Genomic DNA, 25,881 nt, shown 5'->3' with positions numbered 1-25,881 from the left:
TCACGGCTGATAACCAACATCCTCAAAAAGCCATTGGCTAGATCTATCGATACCTTCTCAATAATGTCGATGTGTTTAGTAGTGAATATTGCTTGGGGGCTTCCCGATAGCTTCGTTCTTTCACACAAACCAGAGAAAACTTGGGGGCTGTGGCAATATCTCTTCAGAGGAGACGAATTTGTAGAAACCAATGGCACCAGAATTTGTAAATTGAAATTCCCTTTCATCCTACGCGCACAGCCAAAGATCGCAACTTGACTAGACACACCCCCTTTGAATATCAAGTAAACAATGGCACGTGGCAGACTCCGAATTTTCACTACAGGTGTTTTATACTTCAAGCGCATTCCCGGGAAAATGTGAGTGGGTTTACCTGAACATGAGTAGTGAGCACGCAAATCATAAATAGCAGTACATGCAGGTGTGTTCATAAAAATGCGTCGAACTGCGGTTGACATTTATAAGTCCAATATCACAAAAAAGTGCCCAGCATCGCACAGCATATTTGTCCGGTGAAGACGAACCTGTGTTTCCTGGCCAACCAGCGTTGTCAAATTACTTCAAGAGGGGATGCCATGGATTTCAGGAGAAAACATTTCCGAGTGGATCTACTGGGCGTCAGTATTTCTTACCGTCGAACTTATTGCTTCCATCTTACTGGTAAGTAACATCACATGGGGCTGGAACCACGGGAGGGGACCGTGTTTCGCCAGAAAATTTTGGGATGAAAACCTACAAATTTAATGTAAAAGGCGCTCAAAATGATCGATGGCCTCTCGCTCCTCGGCCACTGTTGAGCCTTTTGCTTACCAGTGGGCTCCAAGCGAAGAACATACCCTTACGCAGTTTGGTCTGTAGCATTACCAGTGCCGACTTTACGCCCATTCTTGATGCATTGGTGTGTGCAATTTGGATTGGAGACATATACACATAGACGAGGTTACAACCAGAAGAGTTATCACCTAATTGCTGCCCTACGGGAATGCAGGGCTACTGTTTTATCTGCATTACTGCATGGGTGTCCAGCATGCATGCAGCGGAAATACTTAAGGGTCCCTATTCGTACACAAAACAGCCACACAGGGGTGAAAAGTGTCTTTTCCGTCGCAGACTAAAATTGTAACAGCCTAGATTGTCACCTGGAGCCAAATTTATTTGAAACCCGTGTAGTGCAGTTTTAATGGCGATAAAATACACAAAACTTGAAGATAACTAGCACGCAACTCGTTATATACATTAAAATGGAACTTGTTTTTATTAAATACCTTAAAATAGAACTCCGCTCGTTTCGGAAGCTTTATTTGTACCAAAGCTTCATTTCCTGGGCACCTCACGTGGTCATGTGGTAAGAGCGTTGGCATCCGTGCACGAGTAGCCAGCGCAGCGTACTTGGGCCGATGAACACGTCGATTCGGTTCAAACCTAGGTGTTGCATGCAAGGAGAAAGACGATTTGACGGTATACTGGTGTAATACCAGTGCTGAAGAGATCTCTCTTACAGAGTTGGATCCATACACAAAACAATAACGCGACACGGCTTCCCTACCAGACTGAACACTCCTCGTGAAGTGACGTGCTACATCTTCTAATATGAGGATTGCTGTTGTTGTTTCGTATAACAGCTATGGCCTGTGTCCAAAATCGCAGTGTCTGAAACAAAATCTCATAGTTTTCCATACTTCCCGAAGGTCAGGTTGCTAGTATTTACAGTCCACATTCGGAAAACATTTACTACCCAATCCAGAATCACTCACCAGAAATCCGACACGAGATAACCTATCCAATGGTCTGAGTTACATGGGTAACTGGTGAATGTCCGGGTAACGAGCTGTACTTAGCGAGGCTGGTTGGTTACCTCTGAATGTGGGTGCTGCTGCAATGTCAACAGGTGTAAGCCCCGGAAACATTTAGGGTGTGGTTACATCCATGGATCCCACTGAAATTATTTATAGTTTTGTAAAACCGTGCATGACGTTTGATTCGATAGCCTTGGTGTTACCCGGGACACTCTAACCATCGTAGCGATGCTGTTTTTTTTTTGGCATGGCTGTTGGCATGCTTAGTTTTCAGTGTACTACTGGAGTTCACAAGCCAGCTGATTTTTCTGTTTGACATAAGTATAGGGAGCTAAATATTCCAAAAACTAAGCCTTAGTGATGCATCCGTCTCACTAGGCGACAGTTGTCGGTCCACCTGCCATCGCGTTCGTCACACTTATACAGCATTGAGGCAGTAAGATGCGCCTGGTCCAGATACCATTACTTTTTAGGGGACGATGAACACCTGCGCAAACAGGCTTTGCAGCCCCATAACGTCCTGCCCGTCCAGCTCCGTCCAGCTGGCCGACTCACGCTTCTGCCATTCACGGTCATGTGCCTGCCTCTTGACTTCCTTTGATCGTCCCAGGAGTGTTTACAAGGGTAACAAATCAAAAGCCATGGTCCTACCACAGTAATTGCAATCGGCACCATTCGAGCGTGACGACAGCAGGATCAGCAAGACAGAGTCTCAATCCCCCTGACAGTATACAAAGTGACACCCCGGTGACACGATACCCCAGCGGAGGGATTTGGCGGCGCTCTTGGCACGGCGTGGCGGAGGCGTCATTCCTTGGCAGGCGCGACGCTTCGAAGCGCCAGGTCTTGCTTTGGCATGTCTCCGCTGAGACGGAGCAGCGCCCGTCCGCGACTGCCGCGAGCTTGGTGCGGTCAAAGGTGCAACGGTGCTGTGTTCGCCGCATCGCCGTTGCTGTGGGATTGTGCCAGCGTGCTTGCCTCCCCATCAACGACTCTACGCGCCGTTGACGCAAAGGCACGACCAGGTACGCTTGCACGAGCGTCGCAGTGTAGGGAGGAGTTTGGGAGCTTGATGCGCATTTTCGTACCAATTCGAGGTTGTCGAGGCTCGGTACCCTGCTGTCGAGACTGGGTACCCCGCTGTCGAGGCTCGGTGCCCTGCTGTCGAGGTTCGGTACCCCGCTGCTGGGGCTCGGTACCCCGCTGTCGAGGCTCGGTACCCGGCTGTCGAGGCTCGGTGCCCTGCTGTCGAGGTTGGGTACCCCGCTGTTGAGGCTCGGTACCCTGCTGTCGAGGCTCGGTACCCCGCTGTCGAGGCTCGGTACCCCGCTGTCGAGGCTCGGTGCCCTGCTGTCGAGGTTCGGTACCCCGCTGTTGAGGCTCGGTACCCCGCTGTCGAGGCTCGGTGCCCTGCTGTCGAGGTTCGGTACCCCGCTGTTGAGGCTCGGTACCCTGCTGTCGAGGCTCGGTACCCCGCTGTCGAGGCTCGGTACCCCGCTGTCGAGGCTCGGTACCCGGCTGTCCAGGTTCGGTACCCCGCTGTTGAGGCTCGGTACCTTGCTGTCGAGGCTCGGTACCCCGCTGTCGAGGCTCGGCACCTGCCTTTCGAGGCTCGGTACCCTGCTGTCGAGGCTCGGTACCCTGCTGACGAGGCGTGCGAGGCGGTGAAGGGGTGGCGTTCATTTGAATCTCAGCGGAGCGGAATGGTGTTACATCAGCCTGCGATCCACCTGCCACTGTCATCACTGTGATGCACCTTACAGGTACAATACAGTCTCTTCACAGCAACGACAGCAGACTTGAGTGCCCGGGTGGCCAGCGTCCACGAAACCGCTCATTTTTCTCCTTGTGCACCACTTGTCACTTGCTCATGCCCCGATGCCGGGCACTGTGTTTACCACCTGCCTTTACCATCCCGTGGCGCACGTAAAGGACAGGATCTAAGCTGGTCAATATCGTCCCACGTGTTGCTCCGCAGGGACACTAGCCTCTCGGCGGGTGTCGGGGTGTGCTCACGGTGTGTTCCGTTGCCGTGTCGTCAGTACCCCGCCATGCGACGTTTCAACGCCGTGCTCGACGCATCGTTCATCGATGACGACGAGACGGCCGAGAGCGTGCCGGTGACGTCACGGCGGGGAGTGCGCGTCATCATCCCGCCGGCGGTACCCGTGCAAGGTATGGCTTCCCGGCGCCGGGCGGCGGCCGACCTCGCTCCAGTCAGCCGCTGGCGGCTATGTTTGCTTCCTCAACAGCGTGGGGCTATACATTCATTTCAGGTGCATTCAGGTCAGAGATACATTTGCTCAGTTGCGTTTGTTTCCGCTGGTGTCGTGCAGCGTTAATAAATACATGCGGTTGATGCTACTTCCAGTCAAGGCATGGAGCTAAATCACTTGCGCTTTATTTTTCGTGCCATACATTAAACCACTCGTAGAACGAGATGAAAAGGACACTTGGCGGTGCCCTCCTCTACAATTCAGCCGAACCAAATCGCGACGAAGCTACGGCGACGCGAACCCGCCCAGCATTATCTTAAATCCCCTTTGACATCGCGTGCCAGGCGTCAGTCAACGAACGTATCGTCTCCCTCTTTCGTCCTCCATCAGCTCGATAACGCTCCTACAATCACACAGGCCGTTCCTCATGAGGAAGAATGAACAATCGAGCCGGTCGATCCCTGTTGGCAGGCGATGCGTCAGCGCAGCAGGGGCCGAGCTCTCCGCGGCCGCAGGGTTCGCCCGCCCGCGCGCCGACCTCGCCCGCCCGTGGGCAGGCCTCGCCCGCCCTCGAGCCGGCGGCAGCCCATGCCGGCACGCGCGTCTCCAGCGCGACCGCCACGCCCGCCTCGCCCTTCGGGGAGCCGTTCAACCTGGCTTCACACTCCCACGTGGACCAGTCGGTGAGAGCTTCAGAGAGCAGTGGAAGTCAGTGAGAGGTCTGTGGAGTGGTGAGAGCTTCAGAGCAGTGGAAGTCAGTGAGAGGTCTGTAAAGTGGTGAGAGCTTCAGAGAGCAGTGGAAGTCAGTGAGAGGTTTGTGGAGCGGTGAGAGCTTCAGAGAGCAGTGGAAGTCAATGCGAGGTCTGTGGAGTGGTGAGGTCGGTAAGAGCTATGCGGAACGGTAGAGATCAGCGGGAGCTTTGGGGAGCAGTAGAGGTCGGTGGGATCCCTGTGCAGCATTAGAAGAGATCAGCACGAGCCCCGTGGAACGGTAGACATCGGTGGGATCTCTATGGCATGGTGGGGGAGGCGCGTGTATGCCAGTGACCTGGGCCAAAAGCAGCTCGGAGAGCAAGCCCTCGTCTGAAGAGTCTATATCTGGCATACATACGAGGCAAGAAACTGCCTTGCCCAGAACTGTAAGGTATAAAATGACACTGTCGTTCCCAAGGAAACCCAATGTTTGCTTTGCCCTGGCTCACAACTTTTCATAAATATAGTACTCAAGAACACCTTACGATCGATAATAAGCGTTATGTTTCTTTTTAGTTTCTTTTTTTAGAAGCCCTCCTCAAAAAGATGCATTTGAAAGGAGTTGATATTTAAGTTTGAATCCTGAGTTAATTACTACTCGTATTCATCCTTACGTGGGGCAATAGAGGAATAAAGTGATGCGCATGTTCTCGCCACATCGTCCAACTCTTTCAAGAGGTCGGAATCTTTGACCTAACCTAGGTCACTGATCTCGGTAGATCAAAACTTCAAATTAACACAAAGGCTTTCAAATTGATAGACAAAGAGGCACGAAAAATTTGGAGCCGCTGCAAGCGATGGTTTTTTTATCTATGCTCCAAAAATCGTAGCGAGAAGTTGACTCTCCCACGGCCGGGCGCGGGTCAAGACCTAGACCCCTCCAGTATCTGGGCTACACACCCTCGAAAATGTGCTGACTATTTCATGCAGACTATGTCAAGGTCATCCAGGCATCCATGACGCCATGATAACGCCATTCAAATCTTGTCATTTAATAGGCCATGCAGCGATCAAGGCCAATAAAAAATAGCTGTCAAGCGGTTCATATCGGATGCTCAGGAGCACGATTTGCAGATATAATGACCATCAATTGGCTCTCGATTTGTTGACAATTTGTCTCAAACCGTCAACGTTGTGCAGGGTGCAATGACACAATCAAACAATGATGTATCAAAGAGTATATCTACGAAAGAAAGGAATCGTGTTGCCTAGAGCGGTCTTTGCCACTCAGAAGACATAAAGACATGAAGCCATCAGGCCAAAAAAGAGCCACAGCGGCCCATCTAGGTTCGCCTGCTTCAGGTTCCGCAAACGTGCTCAGCACTGAGCTAACCACCTGACTTGCCTGAATTTAGCTGCAAGTGAGACCCTTAGATCGATAACCGATAATGGACGATAATGGACAAATAGTGTAAGAAAATACATTAACAGTTATGGGTGAGTTTATTCCATCGTATCCAACGCTTGCTATAATATTTTCAAATGTGAAACATTCCGCTTAATTATTGGCATGCTAGGTAGCAGCTACCTAAGCACATCACTATTAGTAAAATGCTAATTTTGTACGAAGTATGATTCTGTGGCTGCCTAGTGTTTTTGTCATCTCAATATTTTCAAATGTTACGCCAGTTTGCAAAGGTGTGATATTTTGTCCAAATGAAAATACCTGGATTGGCACAAAAAACAATCAACTTCAGTACATGGGAGCTTTTAAAAGTACAGGCTCGCCAAGATAAAAGCCAACGCCTGTGTTCTCGAACAGTGGTGAGCGTATTTGTCGCATAATCGTGGATGTAGTGGTTATATGACACAGCCAGCAACAGTGATGGTCATCGGTGATCCCTTGCTAAGGTTTACCGAGATGTTTTCTGTAAATTACACCCCGCTTTGAGCTTTTCAGACAAAGGCGCCAAACATTTGCTTGAAATGGAAACTAATTTCTCCTCAGGAAAACAATGTTGAATCTATAATTTTGTATTTTTTACATTGCAAACGTAAATCCAAGTGATAGAAATCCGGGAAAAATCAGGCTTTAGGGTTAGGTAAGGTCCACCTTTTCGGCTGAGCCTCCCGACCGATTTAAAAAGCGACATCCCTGGGTCGTGCCTCCACCGTAGACCCCTGTACCGATGGGCGTCTCTAGCGGAGGCTCCTGTGCCGGTGGTGCATCTAGCAGGGGTTCCTGTGCCTGAGGGTGTATCTAGTGGAGGCTCCTGTGCCTGAGAGTGTATCTAGCAGAGGCTCCTGTGCCTGAGGGCGTATCTAGCGGAGGCTCCTGTGCCTGGGGGTGCCCCCAGCGGAGGCTCCTGTGCCGGTGGGTGCCCCCAGCGGAGACTTCTGTGCCGGTGGGTGTATCTAGCGAAGACCCCTGTGCCGGTCAGTGCATCTAACGGAGACTCCTGTGCCCCTGAGTGTCTTCAGCGGAGGCTCCTGTGCCGGGGTGGGATGTCTCTACAGAAGGTCCCTCCGCCGATGGAATGTCTCCAGTGAGGGTCCCTCTGCCGGTGGGGTGTCTCTAGTGAGGGTCCCTCTGCCGGTGGAGTATCTCCAGTGAGGGTCCCCCTGCCGGTGGGGTGTCTCCAGTGAGGGTCCCCCTGCCGGTGGGGTGTCTCCAGTGAGGGTCCCTCTGCCGGTGGAGCATCTCCAGTGAGGGTCCCCCTGCCGGTGGGGTGTCTCCAGTGAGGGCCCCTCTGCCGGTGGGAGCCCCCCAGTTGGCATCTGAGCGCGGGCCGCGACGGTCGGCGTCGTCGGCGGCTCGCAGCCGATCGGCGACGGCTGACAACGAGGCGAAACGCTGCCCCAGCGCTCGTGAGTACTCGGGGCGGACGTTTGGCAACGGGTGCTGAAACAAACCGCTTAGTGCATGACGCGCGCGCGCGCCAATGAATGGCTGGTTGGCTCCTGAATTGGACTGGACTGAAGGGATGGATGGGGGCCGTGTGTACGTCACTGAATACACTGTTTACAATATGTTGTGTGAGAACGCTGGCCTCTATGCGTTTGTAACTGCGTGCTGGAGAAGCTTTTGTGATATTTTGTAAACGCTTAAATCACGCTGCTTGTTGGTTTATAGTTAAGTTCCATATTCACATTCACTTTACATGCATATATGTTCATGTATGCCTGTCAAATAAATTTCAAAAATGGTGTACCCTCGGTTGCTCACACTCATTGAATCCGCTCCTTCGCCGCGTGACCCATAGTAATGGTAGCGCAACTTTCAACTGACACTTCAACAACTTCAACTAACCGTTTTATATTTTGTTGAGTTTGGTCAGCTTGGTACTCCATGTTTTCATAAACCGTTCTGAGTGTAATGAGATGGAGAGAAATGAACATGCGAAGTAATCGTACAGCCCTTCGCTGGCGCTTCATCGATGTCATTGTGAGTTCACGAGCAAGTGCAGGCTTGTCAAGTCAGATCGGTCAGCCACCGTTCAATACATTTTCTGCTTTTTCGCGCCTCTGAAAAAGGCACTGTGGGATGTGCCTCCAAAGCACATGATTTTGTAAGTCGTCAGTGGTGAATCTGACTTCACCTTACCCGGAAAACGCATATCTGTATTTCGTGTCAACATACAGCTAGTTTCTACCCCTTGCATCCATCCGTATCCGAACCGGAAGCATGCACTTCGTGCCGCTCTTCGTTGCACGCGTGAGAAGCGGATTATGTACTAAAGTACTGCAGGACACGGCTGTGACCTGACCGTTGAAAATGACCTGACCGTTGTGGCTGAACCACGAACTACCATGGGTGCCACACAAAGTCCAAGCTACTACCCGCTTGGGTCGCGCAACGACCTAGTCTTATTGATGGCCGGCCCTCGTAAAGTAGCGCCTTTCGGTGATGAACTTCCCAATGGAATATTACTGCTTGGGTGTGCGCGGGACACTTTGAAGTTAACCCATCCAATGCGATTTGTACGTTCCACTGATTGGCCGCACGTTTCGCAGCGCCCCATCCTTATCTGCAGGTGGTGAAAGCGCTGATGTCCGGCTCCCCGGTCTCCACCGAAATTTCGGCGGCCTATGAGGTGCCCCAGTACCCCATCGAGCAGATCGAGAGCAAGATGGCCATGCAAAAACATCTCAGTCAGAGGTGAGCGGCGACGCTAGCTGACTGACCATCGATCGCAGAGGCGGGAGGGGGGGGGGGAGACACCCTCCCCAGCGGTCCTAGGTCAGGCTGGCAGCGTGCGGCACACGGCGTCCCGGCAACGCACAGGCCGGTCGGCGCTGTGTTCGGCAGGGCGCCGGCTGTTTCTGGGTCAGGATGCTAACCACACAGGCGTGCTCTGCGAAGTCTGTTGGGGAGGGAGACTTGCTTTGGTTGCAGGGGTTCCGTCGAGTCGCGCGTATTGTTAGCGACAGATAGTGTGCATAGCTATAGTTATGCGCACCATGCGTACTCGGCATAGTTAGCGTGGCAAGGGCTGGCGTGCTGGTTCCAACCAGCACCCAGGTATACTGAGTCCGACCCTGCCACACTACCACCGCATCCCACATGATAGTAACGTACGCATCCGTCTCGAAATGGCCATGGCAGTCGGTGAGACGCACAGCTCCAATTAAAGTCATTATGCATTCGCAGAAGCAGGTCTCTTACCATCGGAGCTCGTACCAACAAGATGGAACTTTAAATTATGTAACCCGTGGGAACGAGATTTGCTAGGAAAACGGCAGCTGAGTGCTCTAGCGCTATGCTACAGCCTAAAATGTAGAGGGAGAGAGAGAGAAAGAGAGAGAGAGAGAGAGAGAGAGAGAGAGAGAGAGAGAGAGAGAGAGAGAGAGAGAGAGAGGAGAGAGAGAGAGAGAGAGAGAGAGAGAGAGAGAGAGAGAGAGAGAGAGAGAGAGGGAGAGAGAAGGGAGAGAGAGAGAGGAGAGAGAGAGAGGGGAGAGCAGTTTACATGCTCTCTTGACTCATCCTTGACGTCACAGCACCGTTTACCGTGCTGATGTTGCGTTTTCGATGCGCGAAAACCGAAAAAGGTCGCCTTTAACCTGACCAGTATGACATTTTCAAACGTGGTCTCGGGCCTGGTGTGACTCGGCCATGCACCGGACGCTGGTGTACCCAGCGGCCGTCCGGCGCCGCGCGGTGCCCTCCGGCTCCGGCATTGCCGGCCGCTGTGCCGGCGTTGGCGCCGAGAGGCGGCCGATCGGCACCAGACACCGCACCGCCCATGGTCGGCCAAGGCCGGCGCCGGACGAGTCAATAATAGCGTGTTTCCTCCATCCCATTGATCTGGTTTCCCGGGGCACTCTCAGCTCGTAATGGGCTCAACGACGTCCGGCGGTGTCAGGGGTGTCCGGCCTGGGGCGCCCCGGCCGCGGCCGCTCCGACCCTGCCCCGGTCGGAGGCGGCGCCCGGTGAACCACCCCTGGGCAGCGGCTGCCGCCGACCTGGCGACCGGCCAGCAGCTGCCGCAGCTGCGGCGACTCGGCCGCCAGCTGTTTGCATGGCACCGACAGCCGCGCAGGCTCGGAAACGATAATGAACTATCGGTGTCAGCCTGCATGCGTGACCCTGTAAGCGACAGCTTATATTGCCCCTCCCCACTCTCTTCTCGCTTTTGAATTGCAAAGACTAGCCAGCGAAACACATGTCATGACTGCAACGTTTTCCATTCGAAGTGGCTGATAACTTAACGAAGATTGCGATTTTCATAGCAGAACATTTGTTAGCATATGTCTCATCCTATACGCATTTGAGCATCGGCACATTTTTGCGTTTATGGTCAGCGTTCATCTGCATAGCAAAAGTTTTCACAACAGCCACCGAGCGCGAACGCTTTTTTCAAATTTTAGAATGACCTAGACATGCTAGCGTCTTGCAAATGCTGTGTTCAGCTGCTAAGCGAGGTGACGGAAGCCTGCGTGCCTTGATCCCAAAGCACAGAATTACGTAAAAGACACCAGTCTAAATGTCCGGCGATTTTCAGCAATACTTGCCAGATAGCACGACCTGGCGTATATTCAGCATCTTTACTTGCACTTTTGAAATTGACGGTTTGAGTGAAACACTGAAAGACCGCTGGCCGCTGGTGGCATACTTTGGTGTCAAACTCAATGACCTTGATGATCCCAGTGAAAAGTTGCTTTTGAAATGCATCAAGAAGTAACAGCAGCCAGAAGAATCGTAGGTCACGGGTCACAAGCCCGCGTCCTGTGCTGATTGCGTTCGTTTCGCACCGTCTCGTGTGACTTACACATCGTCTCCGTTACACGCAGTCCGTGGAAGTCATCTCAAAGTGGAAAACGTATCAAGAGAATAAAAGAACAAGGACATAGAATTGGTACAATGAACTCCCTGAGGTGGTCAAAGAAAAGCGGAGGTCAATATCATGCTGAGCCCCACCAGTCATTCGCCGCTTATTAATGCAATGCACGACAATCGATGCGTTGAATATGTGCACCGGTTCGCTTGCGCCGTGCCATGACGTGAGGCCAGACATGTAGTGGCTGCCCCGTTCTCCCTGACTGTTCTGATTGCAATGCAATTAACGCTTTTGCAGGGACCGTGCTCAGCGTCCATTGGACACGTAAGTTTGCCGTATGCTTTAGCTGAGTGGCCGTGGCTGTTAATGGTAGCGAGCATGCCATAAGGTTGTGAATAAGTTCCGCGCTGCGGATGCTTGTAAATGCATGGTGAGCGCAACTAAAATATATGCAAAGGCGTTGGCAGCCAACCGCCGTCCTCAGGTAAACCGCACATGAACGTGGTCATGAGCTGAGGCACCTGCAAGCGAAAGAGGCAGCCAGCAACATTTAGCGTACTGTCCTGTGCTCTTGCCCGTCGCTTAGAACAAAAGTGTCAATGGTGCAAGGTCACTAATCTTGCTAATACAGAATACTAGGCGACTGTCAAGTGCAAAATGCGTTTTATTTCAAACGTCATTGCCCGATCCAAATAAAAACACAACCGCTATGGGTTAGGATGCGAAGACGAAGTGAGCTTTCAAGAATAACAGAACTGCCACCGTCCGCCAGCAGTTTTAGAACCCTCCATGAGTACCACGGCCATCAGCCACTTAGTAGTTTGCTTGACACCGGGAGGGGTAATCAAACTTCAAAATTTAATGGTCGTCACTATACTGAGAGTGGCATAGTGCTGTTTACAGGCTCAACCAAATTTTGTGCTTGAAATTTGGTTAGAATAAGCTGCTTGTTGCACCTTGCACCACCAATAAGCACCTTGCAGGCCCAATGATGCGTCCTACCTGCTCATGGGGTAACAACCTTGGGACGACACGCCAAACTCCTACGTCTTTGTCTCGACTTTCCGTGTGGTACCACCTCTCCTCACATAGACCCCATCACTCTCAGCTCTGTTCCCCACACCACTTTCCGTGTGGTACCACCTCTCCTCACATATACCCCATCACTCCCAGCTCCGTTCCTCATCACATTTTTCGTGTGGTACCACCTCTCCTCACATATAACCCATCACTCCCAGCTCCTTTTCCCACCCTACTCGAAGATGGCTTGGGGCTGAAAATTTCCGAATCTCTTCTTCTTCGTCATTCACTGGCCTTCAGATTTCATCTTAACCAAAGTCAACCGGATATTTCCTGCATGTATGTCCCGATGCCTGAGTTGGTTAGAGCGCCTGCCTTCTGATCCACCCGCTCGTCATGGGGCTGGTTCGGGTCGCTTTAGGCGCTCGCTGTTTATTCTGGACTTGGATGACCTGTGACCGATGACAGCAGCCGCGCTAAAGGTCAGATGACGCCGGAGGCCAAACCGGGCCGTGCTGAGCGCTGTGTCGCGTTAAACTTTCGCCAATCTCAATCTCTGGCGTTGACCTGGAATATCAACATCGGGTGTCTGGTTCAGGTCAACAAGCGCTGTTCTGGTTCTCGCAACGAGCGCTGCGTGACGTGAGCTATGATCCCAGAAATCCGTCCAACCAAGAGGTACAGACAAGCCTGCGTTTAAATGTGATGGACTAAATGTCGCCCACGCAATTCAGCTTTCAGTTTGCCGCTTCATAAACTGCAGGCCATTCGGTGAAAGAAAATCGCAAATTCTAAGTCATGTCTGAAGTCAAGTCATGAGCCAAGTCAAGAGGAAAGTAAGTCAAGACTGAATGCTGATTTCATGCTAAGTTATTGGAGACCTCTAATGATATAACACTTATTGTTACGCATCGAAAATAAATGGCCACGGACATAGCATACTTTGCAGGGAGGGGTCTGTCAATTGTTTAAGCGCGGCTGCGTCACCCGTGGGTCAACTGGGTCTTCCGTCATGGCATGCCAAGAGTTCTGTGGGTGCCACGGTATGCCAAGAGTTTCGTGGGCGCCATGGTAGCCACACTTTTTTTAGAATGCCCAGCATCAAACCTCGGCCGCAAAATTTGTTTTCACACCGCCCCCCCCCCCCTCCCCCCCCCACCCACACATACTTCCTGAGATTTCCCTTCATTTATGAGGCATTGAGTCACATCAACCCTCCCTGTCGGCGGGCTAATATTGTAAAGCGTGCAGGCTGCTCGAACAATTTGTCCAAACCTCAGCAATTGCTACCATTATCTGATATTTGAACACCTCATACATGGACGATTATTTATGTCATCCACTTTTTCTGAAACTTCTTGGAGTAAGAAAGGAAGACAATTTATTATCCCCGGAGAACTGTGATGTTTGTGAAGAATCTTTCTGGCTTGATGAGCAATTTCCAGACTGAAGGCAAGGGAAGGAAGACGCATGATGCGACCGTGGTAACTGCGATTGTAGCTGAGGAGGTCAAAGGATGCCTTTCAAACACGTAGATGTGCACGTTCTGTCGCAGTCGTCGGTGTCGCCATTAGGTTAAGACCGCAGATAACCCCTACACCATTCAGCACCAAGTCGGGCCTACAGCAGCCGAGCTGGTTGCACTCGGTGTGTTTGCGACCAGAGCCAGCACCAATATCACCCTCCGCGAACCGATCCCTCGGTTGGAGACTGGGCAGCGCACCGACGCTCCGGACCTTGCCTGCATCCATTCCCCCATAAGCCAACTCTCATCCTCGCCATCGCTCTGTCAGGCTGGCAGCAGGGTCCGGAGAAGGACCCTGATAACGAGATCCCGCAGGCACGCTGCCAGAGGGCGGAACGCCGGTCTGCTGAGCCCACCGACGCCATCATGACCCTTCTGACCCTGGGAATCGCTCTGCGCTTGGCGTGCGGTGGACGTGCGCCGATGGATGCACGCCGTTCGCGGCCAGAGAACGGGTCGCGGCGCTCTCCTGTGCCATGTCTTCAGAACCGCGCACATCGCAGTATTCCGCCCGGTATTTCGTCGGTGCGATCTAGTGGCACTCAACACAGACCAACGTGATGTTTTTTTTTTTGCCATCTGCACGATCTCGCACAGCCGCCCGACGCGCGTGCGTCTGTCAGTGACACTGTCATTGGGACAGTCACACTGGCGCATGCGGCACACAGGCCTAGCCTGTGTCGGTCTGGTGGCGTCGCACGCTCCGCTGCTGCGTGGCCGTGCGGCCGTCTCAGGCTGAGCTGCCAGCCCGTGTCGTGATGGGTGACGTGTCGCCGCGCCTGCCTCAGGCTGATGCAGGCGCAGGCGGACCGGGAGGCCAGGATGTCCTCCTCCCCAGACGACGCGCCGGCTTCGCTGAGCGAACACGACGAGTACCAGCCACACTTCCAGCGGGTTGTCATCTCCGGCGACATTGCTAGCGAGGTGAGCTTCCAGTCTGCGGGGTCCGAGAGACTCGACAGCTGTGTCGTGAGCTGCCACAGAGCTATAACACGGAACGTGACAGATCTGCCCTGTTCCCGGATTCGTCACACGTGAAATTGCGAGCATAACGGTGTTCAGGCTGTCACGTTACACTATCCTCATTCACCGGCCGTGGTTATGGAAACACAGGTGGCAGACACCTGTACAAGATGTGATACGACGACGCGGCCAGGCTTACTGGAAGCAATAGAACATTCAGCTCGGAAATGGTACACATTTTTAGACATGGTTTTCAAGAAAGCTTCCTGCTTTTATCTTAATCGCATCAATTAATTTGTTCCTTGATACTAGAGGGCAAATTGAAATTTTTGAACAATTTGAACCCCTTCGAAGCCAGCTACTAATTTTGAACATCAATGTGTGTGAAGTTCTGAAAAAGGCGCCAGTGTTTTGCCTGGCGCCATCTTTGAGTGGGGGCGCATGCCCGCGATTTTTTGTCACTGCATGACGTACTTGAAGTGAGCTTTCGCAGGTATGAGTGAATGAGGATCATGTTTTAAAACCCGCTCATTATAGCTCAGGAGCATATGTAATTTAGACATGATCATGCAAGTTGTGGGCTCTTCGTGCAATGTCCATTGAAATACATTAAAACTGATCGTTTGCAAGCATCCACTTGGTATGCCAGTCTAAGGCCTGCTATTGAGTGAACGGCCATTTTGCTTGCTCCACAACGCGATGATTTATCGACTCAGCGATGGCTTCGCAATTTCTTTCATACAAGTACATCATAGCCCACCACTTACACCTACATGCAATGAAGAACACATCATGACTGTTTCAACAAAGAGGACTTCTGCCAGATGGTTCACAAATACTACACAAACAGTCGTATCTAAAATGATTACATAATATATTTCAAACTCTAAGGTTAGATGCAGAACACTTCTTCGCATTAGCAAAGTGCCTGCTGATAAAACAGACTGAAAGCTCTAGAAGTAGTTGACAACGAGAATTGGCCAATATAACAAAGCCAGTCGAAGTGCTGCCGAAGTATGGAATGATTTAGACGAAATTCTAGCAGTAATGGTATAATAAATGCTCGAGCTCTAGTCCTTGTCCGGTGCCATAGAAGGCAAACGCAACGTTTCGACCAATTAATGCCCCGGCCTTCCTGCAGGTGTTATGGAGTCCCAAGAAGCCCTCGCTGATGTTGGAATTTTGGTCGGGCGTCTGACTCAAGTTTTCCCAGTAGAACTGCTGTCATTCGAGCAGGGGAGGGAGATGGGGGCTTCTGATTTTGGGTTCAGCGACCTGCGACTGGTGTGACAGAGCCTGTTTTTATTAGCGAGGTGTTAAAACGCTGCATTAGTAACCGGAGAACCCTAGCTAGTATCCCAGCAATTTATGGAGGAAATCTGGACTGTGCGCATGTGTGGCTTAAAGCCGAACACTTTACACTCACCCATCAACGGGTCCTCACGCCTCCATGATATCTGATGAAGGCCGGATTATTAAATAGGCGAATTGCTGTGTTCAGACGAACACGCCATACAAAAACAATAGTCAGAATAGTTATTCGCTCACAATATTGCCAACCCTTTCCATTTGAAGTACCAGCCATTGTCAGCCATAACGAAATGCTGTGCAAATATGTCTATAATGCTACAGAATGCGCTATGCCATGCGAGCGCATGTAAGTGTTAACTCGTCACATTCCTTGGGATATTATCGTAATTTAGTGTGTAGATCAGTTGAAGACTTGAAGATACTAACTTGGAGAAAGGAATTTTAGGCCCTTCTTCGAAAACGCACCATGCCAAAAATACGGTGCATAATGGGTAATGCTCATTACGCCAGCCGCCTAGATGAATATCAGAGTCACAGGTAGATTTCAGGGCTCCTAATATTCTGGCTGTGAGCAAAGACGTGAACGCAATTTGGTGTTTGGGTATAAATTGTTAGAGTACGCATACACGCGTCATGCTGCAACTTCCATTATTTCATAGCAAGGTCTAGCTTTTCCCCGAACAGAAAATAATGTAGGTGTTTTACACAGAGCGAAAATGAATAGCATACCGGCACTGGGTGCTGACAATAACCCATGTGTCATGCAAAGCATAAAACTAAGGCGTTTGATGCTGCCGCCTTCGCTGACTTTTTGACGCTTCTCCGCTTTGCCGCCATACGTTCGCCGTTTCTCTGCATGTTTACAGTTTGTACATGCATATGGTGTTTTATCTCGCTATTTCTGCACTGTCACGTGACCTATCAAGCGCTCTATAGAAGAGTGAGCTGCGGAAGTTGTCTGACCTTGTATCGCTCTGACATAGCTGCCTGGATGCCATGGCGGACTTACGTTGTACGGTGTAAGTTGATAGCAGTACGGGACACGCCTTCACAACGCATGCCTGTCATGTCACCAGTGTTTGAAACCCGGCACGTATCGCACAATGCAGTTTGGGTTTGCCTTTGTTAGACGTCACAGCAGGCCTCGGACGGGAAGGCATTGGCACGTGCGCATGTCATCACAATTATCTTTAGAAACTGCCAACCTCCGGACCTTTAAACAGATCTCAACGAACACTGGTGGGGTACGCAGTTTTAAAAGCTCGTAGTTTGTCCAAACATGACGTGAGGACCTGACACCACAGAGGTTGAAGATATATGGTGTAAAAGGGCTGATAGTTGTTCTTTTCCAGAAGAATTATGCGTTCTCTACAACTAAATAAATGCTGACTTGCCAAGTCGTTATCTTATCGGTACTGCAAGCAACTACATGCCACACATATTTTATGCTGGACACCGCTCACACAGGCCAAGTCCGATTACACAGCAGGACACGTCCAAATACTTATTAGCTGTCTGTTCATGACAGCTGGTGAGCCCGTTGTTTTGTTCGTGAATTTTATCTCATTAGCTCGTAAATTGGCAACTTAAGACGCATTCGGGTGGCGGGACAGGTTGTCCCTCCCCGATGGTTTTTCAACAACAAAAAAATCGCGCCCCAGGGTAGCCGCATCCGAATTTTGTTCAGCTAGAGGCACTTCAGTATCAGAACAGTCGGTATACAAAGTTAATTGTTCCTCGCCAGGTCACTGACCTACGGCAGATAAAATTCAGGTCTTGCTTTCATCGAAGGCAATTCCTTGGGAATCGTGATGTGACAATGGAGCGTTAAGAAAAGGCATGCGATTTCGAAATGCTTTTTTAGACAATCCTTCCACAGAAATTCGGATAAGGACTCATTCCAATGACCTGGAGATTTATGTAGGTCAGATCAAGGTCAGAGAAAGCAAAGCCGCTTAATTACTGGTAAGCTTGCCTTACAAGGTAGCTTTTGACAACTTTTCGAATTCTTGGATCACAACGAGGCCAAAAGATGTCTTAATTTGACTTTACGAAGACCAGGAGGGAGGGAGGGATAAATGATCTAAAACGACCCTGATCAACCTTAAGGTTTTATAAGCTTGCCACCAAGTGCAGTGCTCGGCGTCTATGGTAATTAAAATATCAAAATAATGACGCATAGCTTCCGATAATTTCATTTGGTCTTCCAGAGGTCATATAGGTTTTTTGATCTCATAAGAGCATTAGTGATATTTTGCCTATCAGAGGCACCTAGATTGAAGCTGACTGAGTGAACAGATCTAAGGGCACTCCTGACACCGATTGGGAGTTTGACATTGTCTGGACCTTATTTGAGCCGAGGGTCACTACACAAGAATCTGAAAATCTTCAAAAGAAAGTTTTCATGAAACAAAATCTGTCTGTGATTTCGGTGTTTCGGGACTACTTAGTTTTTTAGGTGCCAGGGGGTCCAATTGCCTCCTCTTCCAATCCGAGCGCGTCACATTCAATCAGCCACTATAGCACGTGTTTATATGACACAATCTCGTGCAGCACATAACGGAAGGTCGATTGTTCATCGCGGAGAGTTCGCCCTCTTATAAAAAGCTTTTGTGTTATAAGTTCCAACTTCATCTTATTTTCCATCAACCACTGCGCATTTTTATGTCCACCCTAGTGCATATACTTTTGATGATCAGAGAACATTTGTTCTGCTCAGCTCACGTTCCACCCAGTTCGTTCAGATCTGTTCACTTTGCACCCACTCAAAACGCATCAGTCGAATGATGCTACATCTTGATTTACGATCTGCTTGGGAGAGGGCTCGAATGCTCTCCCTGTGGTAGCCGCCAGCCGCCACTGGTGCCTCGCCATGCACGCTGCCTCAGCCAGTCGGGTTCATTGTTTTGGACCCGACCGAGCAGTCACGACTCAGTCACGTACCCGTGACACGTATCTGTCACGTATCTGTGGAACGCATGTCACGCACCGTGACATACGTGCCATGGACCTCTACTGAATATAGACAGAAGAGCAGATAAAATGAAAAAATATCCCCGACATTTTACCAGAGAGATATTTGCAGATGAAAAATGGGCATTTGTCCGATACACCGTCACAGAAGATGTTGTTTTACATTGCTTCGATAGCTTTTATACTCATATGTTGAGTTCTAAGACTTTATGATACTTCTCCGCCTACACGCATCTCTTTGTCTGGACGCTTGATCACCAATAATGCTAAGTTTCGATCGACCTGAAAGGTAATTAGGTATACATAATTTACTGAAAAATTATGAAATAAACGTATCGATATATAAATAAAAAAACGTAAAGCCTACCATCTAGTTTGCGTCCAATCTTGATTCAGTTTATCACATCAAGGTGGTGCGGTACATTCCTCCCCCCCCCCCTTTCGCGGTGCGCGTGTTAATTAATCTAGGGGATTCAGGCGCGGTAAGTACGCGCTGGGGTTGGAGCGCGAATCACGAATAATAATTTGACTTCAACACCCAAGTCCTGTCTTTTCGTAACTGAATGCATTATTTTGAGTTAACTTCTCTTTTCCCAGATAGGTGAGTTCCTTGACATAAAAAATACAAGGTTCAGAGCATGTTGTACCCAAGCACGATATCTCAGAATACTTGGATGTGTGTTATCCATCACACACCCCATGTCAGTACTGTCATGTGGACATCGACAACGTCCGACTGTTTCGCAACGTTGCCCAGACCCGACTGTCGGTCCGCTCGGTCAGAGGAGGCGTCCGTCTGGAAAGCCCCACGTGACCCATGACCTGGACGGCTCCGGGCCCGCCGGCCTGCAGGTACCCACAGAAGACCTGCAGAACGCCTCCAGGCTTCTGGAGCGCGCGCTGGCCATCCGTGAGCGGTACATGTCGCTCTCGCAGCAGTGGTTCCCGCCGACGGCCGGCCGCTTCCTGCGCACCATGCCCGCCTCGGCCACGCGCTTCCACGGCGTGCGCACACACATACGAGGTCAGGGGAGGCGCGCGGCGGCGGAGCATGCGCACAGCTGTCCTCAGCGAGAAGCAGGCTATGTCTCTGGACGTATGCAATGTGTTGCAGCTTCCTTAATATCGTGTGTGGTCACCTTTGTCTAAAACCCGAAGCTCATGACACTCAACTTGTCTTAGGACCGGCTTCGCCTACGTTGGCATCTCTCGGGCCCAGTTTAAAGGCGAAACTCCAGCCATCTTTTCAGGTTACACGCCACGAAGATATGTTCTCAGCATTCGTGTAAATGTGAAATACAGCCATTTTACAATATGATCCCGCGTGCACCCGTTCATCTATGTGGTCTGACCCTGGGTGCATAACCAAATTTCTAACCTCTGATCCTCTTGAAGCTACATTTTGTCTCCCATGTACATCCATAGATTATTTACAGAATAATTCTTCACAGGAGAGATTCCCCGCACTTGACCCAGCTTTTTCCGTTATCCTACGATCACCCGTGGGGTCATGGCCGTACCAACCGCCGCTCATTTTCAGTCACTCGTACTTACCCGTTACCAACTCACTTAACTTTTTATTATTTTAGGTGCGAGTTATGTGGGAGAAAAGGACATTTTTGGGCCTAGATTGACTATTTTCGCTTTGACAATTTCAGAATTGGGACAAATGTAACTATATTTGACCAAAAGAAGTACAATTGTTTGTCTTTACCCGTGTCGTGACTAGTTAACTGCCAAAAATTGAAACCCACTTCCATTCGAGCAGCCGTGAAAACCAGTATGCGAAACCTGTACCACAGACCACATTCTACACCTGATGCCGCGTCCATATGCCCCATCTGGCGTCCAGTTCTGCACCCACAAGCGGTATTGCCTCTGATCTCACTTCTGCAGAAGGCATTTGCATTTTTTGCCGCGTCGACGAATGTCCCGTGTCTTATTCCGCGTGCACAAGCGATATGTTGCCTCCATCCTGTGTCCATACACAGGATGGAAAGGGATAACTCCTGCTCCTGGCCGTCTGCTCGCGTGAGTCAACTTGCCTCCAACCCTGCATGCATGGCGCTGTCTTCTACGCAGGCCACCTCCCCGCCCCCTATCCGTCCACAAACGCGACCTTGCCTATGATCTCGTATCCATATGCCTTGTCTCTGGGCTGACACTGGCGTCCATTCTTGCCACATTTACACAGCGTTTCAAATCGGTTTTCAACTAGCGCACCTCTTACGTCACGCCGTGTTATCCGCGGGCTCAAATTACGCCCAGCACAGTAATTTTGCCCATTATCTGGAATTTTGGTGTTGAGAAGAAGCAGAAATCGGTGAATGGCAGTTATTAAAAGTGTGCACGTTTACATCTCTTAAGTCAACCAATAACCCGATTGTGTCTTTACCTAAGGCCACTGATCGGAGGGATCCAATTTCGCTTGTCACGTAGGACGACAATTGCACTCCAAGTGTCGTAAGCCGTGCGTGACGTCTCGCGGGATTCCTTAATTCCAGAATCTTGCAAGACTCGCGCTAACTCGCACTACCTGATTTGCAAGCACAGGGATCTCTCCGAGCACTGGTTTCTTGCCGCGCTGGTGTCATAATGTGCGCATGTACACCACATACGTCATCGAACCTTTGACGCCGCGTCCACCCATTCCACAGAGCATTCTATCCACGCGCCAACCACGGACAAGCCGTGGGACGTGGACTGGGTGCCGGCGGTGCCCTACACGTGCCAGCTGAAGCACGGCGTGTTCCAGGTCAGCGACGAGAAGGGCAACGTCAAGGACTACCCGTACCCCGACCTCGATAATTTCTTCACGGACTTCACCTTCCTCTGCACTATCATCGCGGATGGGCCTCTGTGAGTAAACTCAGGGTTCTGTTGCTGCCCCGCCGTTGGACACATGTCACTGCCGTGTTCCAGGCGCGAGGTGAGATAGATGACGAATGCGAATTCTTTAAAACCTATCTATGGAGGAGCGAACTGAAGAAGGAAAATGGCTCAAAAATTACGGAAGTACACCAAAAAAGTGTGTTTCGTTCCAAATGGGGCCCACTTTCAACGTTGAGGTAGGGCCGCATGCCGCAACTTAATGAGAAATTGCCGCCATGGTAGATGCTAAGAGTGACTTAGTTGACTTATGGGGTTATCATTTATCCCCAGATGCTAAAAGTCGCTTAGTCAGACATATAAACGTATAAAATGTAAAATTATCAGAAATGCGAAGATGCCTGGGCCTCCAGATCTTCCCGAAATTTCGGGACACCTCCAGCTTATTCCAAACAGCGCATCTTTTGGAATGGGTACTGTTATCCAGGAGAGTCATGGGTTCGCGTCCACAGTTCTTCCAGACATCTGCAAGACCCCATTACGCGTCGAATTTATGAAGGGAAACGGGTTTACGTTGCATTTATCTGCGCACGTCTGAGTCTGGGCCAGGGTCTGGGCCATGTCAGTCCGCAGCAGGCCGCGACCTCTCACATATGCGTCGCCTTTTGCCGTCGCATGACGTCTTGCGGTCAGGTCATCGAACGAGCAGCGGGGAGACGTCAGTGCCCGTCGCCCAAATTACCCTGATACCTCCGTAACTGCTGCTGCTCCAGCTCGGCTGTGGCAGGTGGCACTGACAGCCACATCGAGCTGGAGTTCCCAGCTTGGGCAGGTGTCTATAAATGTCTGCGGTCAGCGAACCTGGCGCTCCAGCGCAGGCGCGTGCAGCTTCTCGGCCCGTGCTGGAGACGGAGCAGAAACAGTGCAGTGCTGGGTCTTGATCTCGTGATGTGCTGTGCGGTGTCTGCCAATATTAGCATGCTGTGTTATAGTCGTTACTTCATTTGCCAAAACAGACACGCCTGGCATGGCATCGTGGCAAAGCGATGATGGGTGGTAGGCAAGCTACGGATCACAAACGTGGAGTCGTCAGTGGTTATCACGTAAACGCAGATGAGTTTCAAAACATGCTTACCGAGTCCACACCTCTGGCAGCCACATTAAAAAAACAGCGAGTATTATCAATGCGTAGAAAGGTCCACCCACCAATCTGGGGAGTTTGACCGGCGAATGACCCCGACGTAGCGTTTTCGCGCCTTTTCACGAATCACATTCAGTGATAATTCGCACGATTTGAGTGTGGTCAGACATCGGAAGTTTAACCGGCAAAATTTTGAAATGTCGGTGATTTCTGTTTTTCGCACAAACGTTTAGGTTACAGCGTCTGAAACTTGTGATGATATTCGGAAAAGGTGTCATCATCTGCCTTCTAGTCGATTGCTAGCGCGCCTGTGAGAAGTCCATACAGTTTTGAGACTAGTTAATGAGCTGAGGCCGTGCATATAGCTACACCATGTGTTTGTTTCATGCCTGCGAGCTCTCTGATCTCTGACGTTTGACACACATTGTCAGCATAATAGTCAAATCCATGGCTGTGCATGAAGTCGCGTGACCGTGTGCGCACGTCGGTCGGCAGTTTGCACAAACGGCGTTCGTTCCCTTCTCCATCGGAGCTTGTCAGTTCGTGTCGCTTCTCACCGGATCCTTCAGATCTAGACTTACTTTTGACCTGTTTTCTTCAACGTCTTCCACCTGGCATTTCCCCATGTTCATCGAGTGTGGAACGGTGGAATTGCGATAATGAAGCCATGCCGTAGGAAAATCCGCCTGAGCAAGCAATTTGCAAGCGCAAATTTGTAGGCATTGCACCTCGTCCTGCTGGAGGCTGCATTAACATGCGATGGACGGGCGCACATATATCGCGCTCTAGAAAATGTAGCGTTCGCGCCGGACCGAGTAGGTTGAAAACTATGTCCAAGTGGAATACGCCTACGGGCTCGATCGTAATCGAAGTATGCCAATATACCAGCTACCAAAATAGATATGGTATCCACTGTCGTGCATGCCAGTGAATATCCACACTCGTGCCTACAAAGAAATTTTAAATATTAAGCAAGTCGTCAAGTGCATTTGCGAGGAGCATTATGCATACAGTTAAGCCAGTACTGTTAGTCTTATTCCTCGTTGAATAATTATGATACAGGAAATACGGATGTATTAATATCTGGGCTACAGGCCTTTGTCGAAGCGGATGTTAGTAGTAACCTCAAAACTAAATGCAAAATTTCGAATTCTCTTCTGATGTTCGTTTTGGTAGAGGAATACAGCCTCGATATCAGTGCACCTATCTCTGCTTTCTCCTGGTTATTCTATGAGGAATGAGGCTAACAGTACTCTCTTTTCTAGATATAGAAGTTCTGGGTAGCGCACGATAAATTGAACATTGCATATTGCATTGCGTTGTGCATGTTGTTCATACATTGCACTGCGCATAATACATTAATGAGACCCAATATATAGCATCATGCGATACCCATCTCTCGGCTGCATGTTTGCCGGAGCTTGCGAGCACATCGGTGTCGGCGGTCGGGGCCGGCCGAAGCTGACCGTCGGCTGCCTCGTTGCAGGAAGTCGTTCTGCTACCGGCGGCTAACCTACCTGTCCTCCAAGTTCGAGCTACACGTGCTGCTCAACGAGCTGCGCGAGCTGGCCGCGCAGAAGGCTGTGCCGCACCGCGACTTCTACAACGTTCGCAAGGTGCGCCGCTGTTGGAGCGGTGACCTAGGCGCCGGCGCCTGAGCAACCGCTGGAGAAGCAGTGCCACCAGGCGCCGGCGCCTGGAGAGCCGCTGGAGAAGCGTCTTCAGTGCCGGCACCTGAGGGCCGTCCGCCGGGCCTCAGGACGGGCCTGAGGGCGAAGTGTGGAGGTGTCTCAGGCGCGCCTGAGGGCGGAGGCGAGCCGCTGGCGGAGCGGCTTGACCAGGCGCCGCCCGTTGAGGGGGCGTACCGCTGGCGGAGCGGTGCCTCAGGCACCGGCGCCTGAGGGGCGTACCGCTGGTGGAGCGGTGCCTCAGGCACCGGCGCCTGAGGGGCGTACCGCTGATGGAGCAGTGTCTCAGGCACCGGCGCCTGAGGGGCGCACCGCTGGCGGAGCGGTGCCTCAGGTACCGGCGCCTGAGGGGCGTACCGCTGATGGAGCAGTGTCTCAGGCACCGGCGCCTGAGGGGCGCACCGCTGGCAGAGCGGTGCCTCAGGCACCGGCGCCTGCAGCCAGATACTTGGCAGACACGCGAGCTGCTCGACGTTGAATGGCGGCCAAACGCAGAGGCAGGAAACTGATGGAAGGCTGGGGGAGGGTGGATTCCATGGGAATGCGGCTTTTGTCATGCGATACCACGGTTAACATTTAGTTATATCCAAAGTTGGAGGAGCGATTGCCAGGCATTGCCGAAATGGAGGGTCGCTGCCCCTGCCTCCATCCCCACCGCCGAGTGCCTCGGGGTGAGCAGCTGCAGATCGATGCCCTAGTTACTCAGCAACTCTCGACGGCCAGTCATTATGGATAATCAATGTAAGCGATGCGAATTTAGAGTGTGGGCTCGGCAAACCACTCAGGCCGGGAAACGGACTGAAACGTGCGCCGTTGCAGCCCCTCCTCCCATCCGCAGTAATTTCCCCATCTCTCGATCCATGTGTAGAGAGTTCCGCGCAGTTGGTGATGTCCTATGTGGATGGCGTGCCTCGCATGCATCCCCGGACGGGTGATGAGCCGCTTTCCGTTCTCCGGCAAAGGCAATTAACGCCGCCGATTGTGTGGCGAGGCCAGGTTAATGTCGTCGTCATGGCAACGTGGGAAGGATCGCTGTCATCATTCGCTGGAACTGGTGGATGGGTGGATGCGGCGGCAGTTTGATGCTGATGTTCTTTGGAAGTTCGTCTTACTAAAACACAGCATGGATGTTTCCAAAACGTGCTTTCCCAGGGGGATGCTTCAGTTGGCCAACCATGTTTAGCATGACAGTTGTTGACACTAGTGACAACTTCTGTAACACGATGGTTTGTCGCGCTCCAGGTGAAAGCAGTCTCTTGCACATTTTACTTCACAGCTCATGATGGTCACTCTGCCCGAATTTCTTTGCATGCTTGTCATGTGTTTTCTTCTCATTTTCTTTATGTTACATTTGCCCTGAATATATCTCTATTATATATATATATATATATATATATATATATATATATATGTGTGTGTGTGTGTATGCATGTCTATATATGTATATA

At 50.9% G+C, this 25,881-nt stretch overlaps 1 protein-coding gene across 5 annotated transcripts in view; it reads left to right on the top strand.

Annotated features, from left to right (window-relative positions):
- Window positions 1-363: 363 nt before the first annotated feature.
- The window catches only part of LOC119104096 (AMP deaminase 2), a 34,276-nt gene continuing 8,758 nt past the window's right edge, over window positions 364-25,881 (top strand). Inside the window, exons 1-10 of one of the 5 annotated variants that reach the window (XM_037227777.1) lie at window positions 364-660; window positions 3,839-3,971; window positions 4,484-4,695; window positions 8,740-8,864; window positions 11,281-11,307; window positions 14,317-14,452; window positions 16,786-16,821; window positions 19,628-19,799; window positions 21,433-21,634; window positions 24,232-24,361. In XM_037227777.1, coding sequence (XP_037083672.1) covers window positions 571-660; window positions 3,839-3,971; window positions 4,484-4,695; window positions 8,740-8,864; window positions 11,281-11,307; window positions 14,317-14,452; window positions 16,786-16,821; window positions 19,628-19,799; window positions 21,433-21,634; window positions 24,232-24,361 — 1,263 coding nt within the window. In that variant the 5' untranslated portion in view covers window positions 364-570. Of the gene's footprint in view, window positions 661-3,838; window positions 3,972-4,483; window positions 4,696-7,493; window positions 7,574-8,739; window positions 8,865-11,280; window positions 11,308-14,316; window positions 14,453-16,785; window positions 16,822-19,627; window positions 19,800-21,432; window positions 21,635-24,231; window positions 24,362-25,881 lie in introns of those variants that run through there. The other 4 variants (XM_037227784.1, XM_037227789.1, XM_037227798.1 and 1 more) reach the window with 4 other exon arrangements.

Source organism: Pollicipes pollicipes, unplaced genomic scaffold (assembly GCF_011947565.3).
Source record: "Pollicipes pollicipes isolate AB1234 unplaced genomic scaffold, Ppol_2.1 Scaffold_2555;HRSCAF=2994_pilon_pilon_pilon, whole genome shotgun sequence".
Taxonomy (NCBI): domain Eukaryota; kingdom Metazoa; phylum Arthropoda; class Thecostraca; order Pollicipedomorpha; family Pollicipedidae; genus Pollicipes; species Pollicipes pollicipes.
The sequence above is the reverse complement of the archived record's forward strand: the minus strand, read 5'-3'. Positions and strand labels throughout refer to the sequence as shown.